Here is a 13,711-nt window from a genome sequence, read left to right on the forward strand (position 1 = left end):
CCAGGCTGCTCCCATCTCCCTCTGCCGGCTATTTTTAACGCATCGCGTGGTAGTTAACCTATTTCTTCAATAGAGCTTTTTGGTCTTTCTCATTCTCCTCCTTCATTCGTGATCTCCATCTCTCTCAGACTTTCCTGCTGGCGGAGGAATATCATCGCGAGTCCATGTTGGTGCAGTGGGAGCAGGTGAAGCAGAGAGTGCTGCACACCCTACTGGGAGCAGGCGAGGATGCACTGGACTTCAGCCAGGATCTGGAGGTCTATAAACACGCATGAGCACGTGCCCACACACACACACACACACACACACACACACACACACACACACACACACACACACCAGTGCTCAGACCGTCACACACATAGTCATTGGTAAAATGTTAATTTCAAACCACATATAGCGTTTGCATGCAGTGATGGCATTGAATATGTAACAAAATGTGCTGGAAATAGGATTCATTCAGAAGTACATTTAGGTCGTTATGGTGTGTTATTACACTATATGGCCAAAAGTTTGTGGACACCTGTCAATCACACCAATACCCATTCCTGATTCAGTCTCCCCTTTTGCTGTTTAAAAACCTCCACTCTTCTGGGAAGACTTTCCACTAGATTTGGGGGCGTGGCCGTGGTGATTTGCTCGTTCACCTCTCCATACCGGCCACTCAAGTTCTTCTGCTCCCAGCTTGGCAAACCATGTCTTTATGGACCTTGCATTGTGCCCAGGGGCGTTGTCATGTGGAACAGGTTTAGGTCGCAGTGAAGGGAAACACATTCTACACAGTTGTGTGCTTCCAACTTTGTGGCTACAGTTTGGGGAAGAACCAAATATGGGTGTGGTAGTCAGGTGTCCACCTACTTTTAACCATATCGTGTATGTCCTTTAGCCTTTTGATGTGTGTGGCCTGGATTCCTTCGGGTGTGGGCGGGAGTGGGATTAAAATAACAGTCCCACGCACACCTCTCGTTGGATTTCTGCTGCGTCTATGTGAAGGCAAGCGATGCTTTGAAGAACATTTGAATTCTAATGTGCTGTCTTCTACAGCTGTCCGAACATAACTAGTTTGACTACTACTCAAGTTTGAACGTTTAAGATTCCATGTTTTAGTTTTTGTCATGCATTTCCTAAACTTTATTGGTTAAAAGTCCATTATGTTCCTAGGAAAAGGCTTAAATAAATGCATGTAATTAAGTAGTTAATTTTCTTACTGGAGTCACTCTTTTTTCCCTTGGGTGTATCTCTATTGTATAATATAGTCATTATAGTATTATATCCTAAGCAGTAAACGTGTTTAGTGAAAAAGACACTATTTGGGATTTAGCCCAACTGTATGTTGGAGGCATAAATTAAATAATAATTAAAAAACCCTCTTGAAGATAATTTGACGTGTGGATATCAACAAGGACAAATTATTGTCATAATAATAATAATAATAATAATATGATTAAACAAAAGCAACACGATTTTTGCCTTCTGTAATTTGTGTTGCAAAGAGTAGTGATGCTGCTAGCATTTGCTCTATGCCAATGTATAGTTATAGGATCATTTAAAATCCAAGTTGATTTTTTAAAATAATTTGACAGCCCCACTACCTTCTATACAAAGGTATCATTTTTCTCAAGCTGAATTGTCTCACCCGAACAGACAACAATGACGAATTGTTGGAGAAAAGCTCGTTCTTTGGTTCGTGCACATATTGACATTATGAATTTAGTCATGAAATGACGTTCTAAAATCTTCCATTCTTCAACCTAACACGAACGAATCTAACGTCGAGCTGGCAGATCGTGTTAACTGTTGGCCTTTATGATACGATACGCTATGATTGTTATTACTATGCTGTTCTGATGGTGTTATTAGCTACCTACATACAGCATGATTGGAGGTTGGGTGTGTCTGAAGCAGAAGGCAGGTAACTTGATGCCTTGCAGACTACGCTGTCCTATATATCAGTGCCATTAAAAGACAACGTTTTGACACTTAGCACAGTGTCAGTAAGGAAATGGTTTGAGACGCCCTTTGAAAGCAGCGGACGTGACCATATTGCTAAGAAACCAACATACACTAATGGTTAGGTTAGATGGAGTAAAGTACAGTTGCGGGGGAGATAGAATGAGTATTAAAATAGTAGCGATATAACAGGTATTACCTGTCAGAAATACAATTTAAAGTAATAAAAAATTACATTTTTTGTCCACAAACTGCTCCCTGTTCCTTGTGTTTTCTGACACCATATAACGCTGACTCTTTTGACGACTTGCTGTTAACTGACACATGGGTTATGTAGGATCCTGAAGTATACACGTGTTGTGCCTTTAAAAAACCGGCCAAAATAAAGTATCTCAGAAGACAGCGCTCAGTGCAGGCTCTTGAATCAGACATGCCGCATGTGAATGCAGCGTTTTGTATGTTTCGGACACACCCATAGACTCCTAAAATGGCTGCCATTAGGGATTCACAAAGTGGACACAGTAATGTATTTCACTTGCACCCTTGCTTTGACCTGGATTGAGTCTGGCCGGCATTATTAATGTTTGTTAAATCATGTCATTTAAAATTTCCATCATAACACACACATACACACTTGTATCTACCAGAACATTCAAGATGTTGCCTTGTTTCATTTTCCTTTGAGGCCATGTGTGCTTGTGTTTTTTTTTATTTATTTATTTATTTTCTCTACCGCATTTAATTATTAATTAGCAGTTAAATTTTCCATGTATGGCCTGCTGTTCACTTCCTGTGCTAGGAGCATCCCCGACGCTCGCAGTCTGTTCCTTCTTAAACAACACACTTCTTGTATAATCCTTTTATACTCTGAGATATGTGATTCATCCAGACAAATTGTCACTCTTTTGAAGAAGTAAATTCTTGTTTGGCCTAAGGCATACGTTTGTGTACGCACGAGCGCTGTTGAACGATGTGCACTCGAGCGTGGGTTATGTTCTCCACAGTGAATTTCATGCTGCATTGATCATTGTGTTTACATGAAAACATATTAGAGAGCGAGATAACGCAGCTCCTGCACTCCTCATACCCTCATACCATGCACAGCTTCAAATACACAGCACTTTAGTGTTGTCTCTGGTGTGGAAGTCTACATGCAAATAAATTAAACAGACCACCTACTGTTGTTTTTTTTTTTGTGTTCTTTTTCCTCCACACAGCCAAGTTTTATAAGTGACATGGGAGCTCCTGGACGCAGCGCTCTGGACAGTGTGGAGGTGGCTTACGGGCGACAGGTGAACGCACTGCATGTGTATTTGAATATTGTTTTTAAAAACATATATTATTTCTGTACCACAGCGCTTTGGAAATCTCAAATCTGAATGGTCGTAAGGTGAATTTTAATAATGATTAAATTTCAATAACAGCATAACTCTGACAACAGTTCCACATCAACAGGTTAAAAATAATTGTTGATATGGCGTTTTCTGTAAAGGGATGTTTATTTAGCATTTTTGGAAGGAGTCTCCAGTGTCAGGGATTTGTAACCGTAACTTTAGGGTTCCTCTCTAACATGACAAGCTGTGTGTTGTTTTTGTTTTTGTTTTTTGGGCTTATGTACTTCAAGAGAAAAAAGGAGAATGACTGTTTGTAGCTGTTAGAACATAAGTGATAACAACAGGAAATAACTTGTTGCGTGGACATTCCACAACAACATAATCAGAGCCATCTCCCTGCAGTTCTTGCCTGGTTTTCCACTGAAGCTAAGAAGGGTTGAGGCTGGCCATTACCCGAATGGGAGACCTTTTGAATAAAGCTAAGGTTGCTGCTGGTAGTGGTATTAGTGAGGCCAACAGGGGGTGCTCACCCTGTGGTCTGTGTAGGTCCTAATGCCCCAGTATTGTGACAGGAACACTATACTTTAAAAACAGCACTGTCTTTCAGATGAAACATTTAACCGAGGTCCTGACTCTCTGTGCTCATTATAAATCCCAGGACACTTCTCATAAAAGAGTATGGGTATTCCCCCATTGCCCTTTTCTTTCCCCTAATAATCCCCTTCCCTAAGTTGGCTGCATCACTCTCTCCTCTCCACTAATAGCTGGTGTATGGTGGGCGTTCTGACGCACTATGGCTGCCATCACATCATCCTAGGTAGATGCTATACACTAGTGGTGGTTGAGGAGAGTCCCCCAATACTATGTACTTTGATTATCTGTAAAAGCGCTATATAAATGTAATTGTAACTAAGTACCTATAAATGGATAAAATGACAGCGTCAAAACCATTGGTTTCTGTTATATGAGAGGATTTAAACACTATTATTAATTAGCTCCGAGGTGGGTTGCATCACACCACATAGTCGTTGATTTATTTTCTTATAACGACATGTCTTGTTGTGTTTTATTTCTTACCCACTAGGCTGTTATTTCTACTGGACTGCGCATTTGCATCGTACATTAAGTCCTTAATTTAAGCATATATATGTCCACGTAAGCTCTCCTCTACTGTCTGCTCATTCTATTTGACTAGGCTCAATCAGGTCATGTAATGCAAGTCCAGCATTCTGATTGATCCAAAAGATTGATTAGCTGGCTCGGGGCATTGTGGGTAATCTCTCCGTCCCTGCACAAAGGCGAGATATCTTTCTCTCTCTGCCTTTTTATTTTCCGCAGTCGCCATGTGCCGCCATATCGCCTGCGGAGTCCTGTTTCTCATCTTTGTCCTTTTTTTCAATGACCTCCTAAACATTTTCATTGTTTTCACCTTGTTTTTTATCATCCAATACTTTACTGCAAGGTCATAGCGCAGACTGGCATGTGACCTTGCATAGGTATGTGTGTGAGCTGTCTCTCCTCTTTCCATCAGATCTATGTTTTCAATGAGAAGATTGTAAATGGACACGTTCAGCCCAACCTGGGGGACTTGTGTGCATCGGTAGCTGACAGTCTGGATGATAAGGTAAGTGCCAGTCATAGCTGCTGATTACTTTTGCTTTTTTTGTTGTTAATTTGATTTTAAAAGATAGTCTTTAAAAGATAGTGTTCATTTGCGTTATGATGATTTATTAGCTACAACAGTGTGTCCGATTGTTTAATAGTGTGCACGTGTGTGTGTGTGTGTGTGTGTGTGTGTGTGTGTGTGTGCGTGCACATGTCTTTAGAATGTATCTGACATGTGGCTGATGGTGAAGCAGATGACGGATGTGCTGTTGGTGCCAGCCAAAGACACACTGAAAAGTCGCGTCTCGGTGGAGATGCAGATGGCTTTTGTCCGACAGGCCCTGACTTTCCTGGAGAACAGGTTAGAGAGCAGAGAGGAAAAGAGAGTGTGTGTAGGGGGGGATACTCATATATGGCTTTAATAATATATAAAACAAGCCTATTTTGTGTTTCCGCATTTATTGGAAAACTAAGAGAAAATGATGTGCAGACCATGCACATGGGCTTTTTGTCTGTAAATGTGTCAAGGATAAAGATATAGTATTGAAAAGAAAATGCAAAAAAGCAGGAACCAAAAATAACCAAGGCATGAAATTTTCATTTATTTCGAAGAAGAATGTAAAGCATTTAGAAAATTCTTAATCGTGTACGTTGCTTCATGTGCTTATATTTTGCTTTATTAGAGAGTTGTGATGCTCATTATGGGTATACAGGTATGAGGGGCCTGGCCTAAAAAGAATCTTTTGAATACCACTGCTCTAAACGTTTCAATACGTTGTGCTAAGGTAAACTGTAACTCGTACATCGTGACCTCTTTTCACAGCTATAAGAAATACACCATGGTGACTGTGTTTGGGAACCTGCACCAGGCTCAGTTAGGTGGAGTACCTGGCACTTATCAGCTTGTGCACAGCTTCCTCAACATCAAGCTTCCCGGCCCACTGCCAAGCATGCAGGTACTGCACCATCACTGCAGCACAACCCTCAACATCACACACTAGTGTCTGCCTGTGTATACCATAGATAACAAAGTGACTGATTTTCCCAGCATGAGCAAATAAGCTTCTTAGTTCCGACGTGTTGGTAAAAAGTGTGCTAGAAAATGCAAGAAGCCTGAAAGACCAACTTCCTGTATGTGTGTGGGGGAACAGGATGGTGAGGTGGAGGGCCATCCGGTGTGGGCTCTGATCTATTACTGCCTGCGATGTGGAGACCTGGCTGCAGCTATGCAGGTGGTGAACCGTGCACAGCACCAGCTGGGAGACTTTAAGACCTGGTTCCAGGAGTATATGAACAGCCCTGACCGCCGGTGAGATCACCTAGAAACACGGCACACACTCAAAGCAGCGTCACTGTTCTTTTACTATGTGTGCATCAACATAATGTTTAAGCAACATATTTTGACTGATGTTCAATCAGCCTGGCGCCAGCTACAGAGAATAAAGTGCGACTGCATTACCGGCGCGTGTTGCGCAATAGCGCCGATCCATACAAGCGTGCCGTCTACTGCATTATCGGCAAGTGTGACATCGCCGACAACCACGGAGAGGTGGCTGATAAAACAGAAGACTACCTGTGGCTCAAGGTAAAACTCTGGCTCTTCCTCTGCCACGGCTTCTGATTATAGTGCTATACAGATTATGTTCTACATAGACGTTTTCATATCAAGTGCTGCCTTCTTCTACATCACAGACAGATGTAGCTTTAGGAAAATATCGAGTTTCCACATCTGTAGTCTGTAGATACAATAAATACAGACAATAGACTATAAGTTAAACAAACTGTACAGTAAACATTAAACAATACAAAATGAAACTCTACTGTTCGGTTGTATTGATGGTGTAAACGCTAATAGTTATGAGTAGCAGTAACAGCAACAACACTGTTTTAGTATCCTTCAGTATTAATCGGAGCCTTTTATTAATACATGTATTAGAAGGAATTTTTTTTTTTTACTTTTTATATCATGGTTGCGTTTTTTGTTTTTTAAATAACTGTTGAAATACTTTATTTGAGCGTTTTCTATATAGTTATTTATTTATTATTATTTAACTGTTTTTATTTATTTATTTATTTAATTTGTTATTTCTGTTTGCAAATGCAAAAAAGGAATGATGATGATTATTATTATTATTATTATTAATAATAATAATAATAATAATATATTGGGTATCATGCTGTGGTAAATGTTAAGCAGTGGTTCTGCTCTGTCCTGTAGCTGAACCAGGTGTGTTTTGACGAAGATGGAAGCAGCGCTCCACAGGACAGACTTACTCTGGCCCAGTTACAGAAACAGCTCCTGGAGGACTATGGTAAGATGCAGGCCCACAATTCAGCTTCTCCAGATTTCAATCATACTGCAATTTATCATGTACATTTCCATAACTCTTCAGGCCAACTGAGTTCATAAAGCACTCCCTAAACATTAGACGCTCAGGTCGAAACAAAGCATCGAGGCAATAAATCACCAGCTGATGCTTCGATTCATACCCGTCTTGAAGGAAGCGATTCAGGAGGAGGAAATTTATTCTCCAACTGTTAGCTTGTCCTAGATAAGCGCTCTCTCTCTCTCTCTCTCTCTCTCTCCCTTTGACTATAAAACTTCCTCTCGCTGCATTTTAAAAGGCACTGCTGCACTATATTTTCCCCACCTGCCTGATGAGTCGAGCTTATCTCTCACGATGCCCCACCACTAGGCCGCATTAAACACTTGTGCTGATAAGGGCCGCTCCACTTCCAGCTGCATCTCTTTTCACTGCTCTTTTTATAAAAGGCAGCTCGAATCACAGCCTAAATGAGAGCGGATTATTTCAGCTCATGCAAATGGAAACAAAGCAGCCTCTTTAAGAGCTTTACAGCCGTGGAGGACTTTTGCGGAACTCGTTACTAGCTTTAAGGAGCATTTATATTTCTTTAAGTTGCACATGCTCATTATATATATATATATATATATATATATATATATATATATATATATATATATATATATATATATATATATATATATATATATATATATATAATAATCAAATTATATTATATTTGACTTATATTTTTTTCGATGATGCACAGTGATAACTTGTATAGCTTATACTGATGCTTATGCTATTTTCATTAATATTAGATCATCTTTAAAAATGTAGGGGCAATGTTGCGGTGGTGTACATTGGCTCAACATCATTGCGGGTCGTGTATCATTACTGTTCCAAACTAAATGTTCTCAGCACATTGCAGCACTAATCGCTGTTGTAATTGTTCTCCACAGGCGAGTCTCATTTCTCAGCCAGTCAGCAGCCATTCCTATACTTCCAGGTGCTTTTTCTGACCGCGCAGTTTGAGGCAGCGGTAGCGTTCCTCTTCCGCATGGAGCGTCTGCGCAGTCACGCCGTGCACGTTGCCCTCGCCCTCTACGAACTTAAACTACTTCTCAAATCATCAGGACAGAGCGCACAGCTATGTACGGTGGTGTCAGATTTGTACCAATACTATAACACAGTATATTTGGTATTGTGTGTGTGTGTGTGTGTGTGTGTGTGTGTGTGTGTGTGTTGTAAATACATTTATAAAAAGTTTATATTTGAAATGAAGAATTGATCCTGGCATTTAATCATTAAAAAAAAATAATAATTGGCACACCACCCATTTACAAATACCCCAGAGTGTTGGAGGTGTGGATTTACAAGCAAGCCTTTGTGAGATGGTTTTATGGAAGATAAACTGGGGGAAAAAAACACAAATGTGTTTAGCTACATTAACAGATGAATTACAGTTGTTTTTTATGAGAAGCATTCAGTGCAATGTTTTAAATTAATTTATTTAGGTAAATTTTCCATATTGTTATTGCTTCATTTTGTTTAAAAATAATTTTAATACGAATAGCATTACTATTAGTAAGAGCTAAGATATTATACCTGATCAAAGGGGTTGGAAATGTGGCTTATTTTGCATGATGCCTCTTCAGTTTTCATTTCAAGAACAATGGAATAAAACATGAAAAAATTTATACAAATAATGTTTTGTATTATTAATTCTATATTTGCTGTATTATTGAGTGTTGATTGACGATCCTGTTTGTTCTGTCAGTGAGTCAGGAACCAGGAGATCCCCCCATGGTACGGCGACTAAACTTCATCCGCCTGCTTATGCTCTACACTCGTAAATTTGAGGCCACAGACCCACGAGAGGCTCTGCAGTACTTCTACTTCCTGCGGTACGTACATCCCACTAAGCCTAAACAAGCCTCTGTGAACCTGACCTCAGACAGAACGTTTGATTTGAGCATTTTTTCTCCTGAAAATGGATCGGTTTAACTGGAAGCCGTTTCACCTTGAGCACAGGAATTGCTCTCTTTCTCTAAGAAGGGATGAATAATTCATGAGGGACTTTATGCGTGTGCTCAGAATGCGCTCGGGGTCGCGATTTATTTCCATGAATAATTAAGCCATTTTCTCACACACGGATGTTTCAAGTGTTTCTGGAGACCACCCGGTTTGCCATTTTATAATCATGTCCTTACCTGTTATAAGCGAGACTGTGCGTGTACTTGACAGGAACGAGAAAGACAGCCAAGGAGAGAACATGTTCATGCGCTGCGTCAGTGAGCTGGTCATTGAGAGTCGTGAGGTAGGGTGGGGCTATGCTTCAGAAATCCCAGACATTTTGTTCTTTATTGCGCCACTTCTCTGAATTCTTAACCTGCCTTTTCCTTTTACAGTTTGACATGCTTCTGGGAAGGCTAGAAAAAGATGGAAGTAGAAAGGTATGCCTCTAGGTTCTGTGCTCTGCCTGGTAGCGTTATATAACTTGCAGGGCGATTGGAACAACACTTTCGGCAATCATGCCTCTATTCAAAGCTTCTCCCGGAGCTTTATTTCAGCTCATTGTACTCATGCTCATTCATTATTGTACCCATTCAGCTCTACACAGGCTGTAAAAACCTCCTATTGTTTCAGCACTCATGAAGTACAATGTGTCCTTTGTTCTTTTGGTGGACAACATTTTAAAAATACAAACGTGTGTCCTGAAATGCTGCCTGTCTCTTAAAAAAAAAAAAGAAAAAAGGAATTGTGTTAATCCTTTCAGCCTGGTGTGATTGACAAGTTTGCCGGAGACACGCGAGCCATCATCACCAAAGTGGCCTCAGAGGCCGAGAACAAGGGCCTGTTTGAGGAAGCTGTCAAACTCTATGAGTTAGCCAAGGTTAGTGAAACCATGACACAGAAAGTGCACTTGTATCAGCATGCCGTGTGTATAAGAACAAGTTGCATTGCTGTATGTTTTTCCTTGCTACTGATAGAACCCTGATAAAGTGCTGGAATTGATGAATAAGTTGCTGAGTCCAGTAATTGCCCAGGTCAGCGCGCCACAGTCAAACAAAGAGAGACTCAAGAACATGGCACTGGGTATCGCTGAACGGTACGTTTCTCCTCTCAGTGAACCTTTTATAACTCTCATTTATCACACACTTAAAGGAAAACTCCACCCTGAAACACGTTAAACATGTATTTTTATTATTCCTCTGAGAAGTTAGCAATAGTCTGGCACGCTGATGTCACATGGGGGCATTGCTAGTTCGGTTACAGTGGTGTTTCAGAGGAGAAAAAAAAACTTCTGTGAACTCAGAATCAAATTTTGCTATTAATTCCTGGTTGGGGGGCAGGGGGCGGGGTCTGAGCGAGTTCTTCTTTTATTACTCACCATTTTCCAGTGACATTCAAAGTCGTATTAATGAGAAATCCAACATGGAAGTAGCGGAGACAACAAATATTCCGAAATGACTCCAGAATGCAATGCAGGGTATATAGGACGCAGTGATGGCTGAGACTCGGCTCTGTTAATTAACAATCTAACTTTGATGCCGTTGACACCGATATTAGCGTGAAAGTCGAAGTTTCAGTGCACAAGGTGTTCAGTTGAGCAAGTAAGAGAGCTGGACAGACTAAAGTACTAAAAGTCTTGCCGTGTTGCTCTTTTTAGATCAACATGAAGCAAGGGCTAAATCCCCCGGTACCACTATTGGCAATTAGTATGGCATTGTGGGTAATGTAGGAAACTGTTTCATCAAAATGAAAACAGACCATTGATGAAGTTTAAACTTAAAAAATAATAATAATTCATTACAAATTAAATATTGCCTGCTACAGAAGATCACATGTTAATTCTGAAGATGAAAAGGTGGATTTTTCCTTTAAGTCTCAATCTTGCTGGACGTGTTCATTGCATATGTTCATTGGATAAGCCTTGAATAGGCGATGCTATTGTGATGATGTTGTGGCTATAGGTACCGCACTAATGGTATCGGTGGAGAGAAGTGTGTGGATAGTACCTTTTACTTACTCCTGGACCTCATGACCTTCTTCGATGAATACCACGCCGGCCACATCGACCGTGCATACGAAGTGAGTTAAGATGGAGTCTGTTTTCAGAACTGTGTGCTACTTCTCGTACTTTTATAACATTCTCCTTTTGTGTGTGTGTGTGTGTGTGTGTGTGTGTGTGTATGTGGCAGGTAATGGAGAAGCTAAAGCTGGTTCCTTTGAGCCAAGACCAAGTAGAGGAGAGGGTAGCAGCATTCAGGAACTTCAGCGATGAGGTAAGAGTATTCATTCTCTGCACATTTGACTAATCTTTTGCATGAAATTCAGTTGTGAATTTAATGATATTATGGTGGTCTTGTGGTCTGGATGCTCGTGCCGCTCGTTCTCACTCCCTGCAGGTCAGACACAATTTATCCGAAGTGCTTCTTGCCACTATGAACATCCTGTTCACACAGTACAAGCGCCTGAAGGGTGTGACAGCGGGAACTCCGGGCAGACAGCAGCGCACATTGGAGGACCGAGACTCGGTGGGGAAAACCATACAGAATTGTTTTAGAGCAGCGAGATATATTCATAGTTATTACACTCGTTTTTAACATTAACCTTGATGGTGTTGAAACACGTCAAGTCGTTTGAAATATTTTGCACATGTATTCTGATGTACAAATGTTAAGAGGTGTGTGACAGCCTGGAAAAGCCCTTCACGTTCCACCTGAAGACGCTTCTGCTTACTGGAAAACATTATTGGCAAATATTTTACAACGGGAAACGAGTAATCACTTTGATTATCAGCACTATCTACATCAATGACCGTCTCATCGGTTTCATTTATCGTGGTCTTGGGTCATGTAGCCATTTTAGAAACATAGTCCACGGTCATCGTACAAAGTGTGTAAGCACTATTGTCAGATTACAAACTAAATTGATTAGGCTAATGTCTGTTGCACTATGCTGTGTAACGTTCCAAAGACTTTATTAAAGTGTGATGCATACTGTGTAAGGAAAGCACCCTGAGCTAGCAGTGTTTATGGAGATGTGATGTGGTAAATGTTTATTTACCAGATGTGATCTTTACGTGCGTAAAAGCCAAGGCAAAATTCGAAATTAACCTGAATAATAATCCTGAACGCTATGGTGTTTTGGTAAAATATGTTTGTTTGTTTATTCTGGCTTGGGGTTTTTTTTTTCTTTCCTTATTTTTGGCTGTTTTCCGGAATTCAGTCTCAGTGACATCTGATGGGTTTTCCCCAGAGCACTATACATAGAAGTGAAGTGCAAACTGCTAGTGAAATGTTGTTTTAATGTTCTTCTATAATGCAGTGTGTCTTCTACATTTATATGCACAGATCCTGCGCAGCCAGGCCCGGGCACTGATCACGTTTGCTGGGATGATCCCATACCGCATGGCTGGAGACACCAATGCCAGGCTGGTACAGATGGAAGTCCTGATGAACTGAGAGAGAATGAGAGAGAGAGAGACTGTCCCCACAGTTTCTCTTTCTCTTGTAAACCCCCGACTCCCCACCCCCATCAATTCTGTTTCTTCATGAATCATACCTCATTGTGTGAATTTATATTTGTATTCTTTTTTCCATCATTTTGAAAAATAAAAAAATGAATTTCAGTTTACTTTGTTTTGTTTTCGCTGCCCTCCCCCACCTTGTTTCATTTAAGTTCTGCTTTTTTACCTTTTGTTTTGTTTCATTTTAAATCCATTTGTCTTAATTTTCTGATGAAATCATCTATCCCAGTAATCTCTCATGCAGTTCATCTAACCATAGTCCAATCTGATAAACAACTTTCCATATGGCTATAACCTTTTGCTCACACATTTCTACAGAATATTAATAGTTTTATATTGAGACTGACTTGTAAGAGACCACCAGCACCTGTTTCTCAGCTATAATGGTTAACCACAAGCCATTTCTAGAAGAAAAAAAAAAAAAGACTGACTGCTTTAAGTTTGTACACTGGGCTGTTTAAATGAGGAAGTGACATTCTCTCAACAGATGGTGAGTTCTGAAGAAAAAAAATTGGTTTTGTTCTGGGTTTTAATGTTACCATCTGGAGTTGCTGTAGTTACTTTACTGTTCATCACCTTGTTATTGCAGTGTTTTGATACTATCGCCAAATAGCCATAAATCACATGGACATGGCCATTAAAAAAAAAATTTTTTTACAGACCATCTGCATGAGAAAGCAAGTGTGTCATGATCTGTCGAGTTTGTCAGGATGACCATCTGAAACCCAGAAGACTCGATCAAGAAGCAGACGTGAGGATAAGGTGTGTGTGCTGCAGCTGGTGTTGTGAATCAGGCCGATGCCACACATCCGCGATAACCCGGCTATTTCACAACACCAGGGTGGCCCCACACTGCTGCCAACATCGTGATGAAGAACATCACCTCTGATTGCTGCCATTTTCATATGGATTCCAGATCTGTTTTATAAAAGTTGAAATAAAAGCCTTGTGAAATCCATTGAAATCTTGTGTCCTATATTTGG

The 13,711-nt window shown here is 40.5% G+C and overlaps 1 protein-coding gene across 1 annotated transcript in view; it reads left to right on the forward strand.

Annotated features, from left to right (window-relative positions):
• nup93 (nucleoporin 93) overlaps positions 1 to 12,830 on the forward strand; it is a 31,455-nt gene extending 18,625 nt beyond the window's left edge. The window contains exons 5-22 of the mRNA XM_017465906.3: positions 129 to 257; positions 3,168 to 3,242; positions 4,816 to 4,908; positions 5,111 to 5,250; positions 5,713 to 5,845; positions 6,041 to 6,198; positions 6,309 to 6,474; positions 7,108 to 7,201; positions 8,155 to 8,346; positions 8,973 to 9,099; positions 9,440 to 9,512; positions 9,604 to 9,648; positions 9,972 to 10,088; positions 10,186 to 10,304; positions 11,170 to 11,287; positions 11,398 to 11,481; positions 11,605 to 11,733; positions 12,553 to 12,830. Of these exons, the coding sequence (XP_017321395.3) occupies positions 129 to 257; positions 3,168 to 3,242; positions 4,816 to 4,908; positions 5,111 to 5,250; positions 5,713 to 5,845; positions 6,041 to 6,198; positions 6,309 to 6,474; positions 7,108 to 7,201; positions 8,155 to 8,346; positions 8,973 to 9,099; positions 9,440 to 9,512; positions 9,604 to 9,648; positions 9,972 to 10,088; positions 10,186 to 10,304; positions 11,170 to 11,287; positions 11,398 to 11,481; positions 11,605 to 11,733; positions 12,553 to 12,663 (2,103 nt within the window). The 3' untranslated portion in view covers positions 12,664 to 12,830. The remainder of the gene's footprint in view (positions 1 to 128; positions 258 to 3,167; positions 3,243 to 4,815; positions 4,909 to 5,110; positions 5,251 to 5,712; positions 5,846 to 6,040; positions 6,199 to 6,308; positions 6,475 to 7,107; positions 7,202 to 8,154; positions 8,347 to 8,972; positions 9,100 to 9,439; positions 9,513 to 9,603; positions 9,649 to 9,971; positions 10,089 to 10,185; positions 10,305 to 11,169; positions 11,288 to 11,397; positions 11,482 to 11,604; positions 11,734 to 12,552) is intronic.
• Positions 12,831 to 13,711: the final 881 nt, after the last annotated feature.

The sequence above is a fragment of the Ictalurus punctatus genome, chromosome 4 (assembly GCF_001660625.3).
Source record: "Ictalurus punctatus breed USDA103 chromosome 4, Coco_2.0, whole genome shotgun sequence".
NCBI lineage: Eukaryota > Metazoa > Chordata > Actinopteri > Siluriformes > Ictaluridae > Ictalurus > Ictalurus punctatus.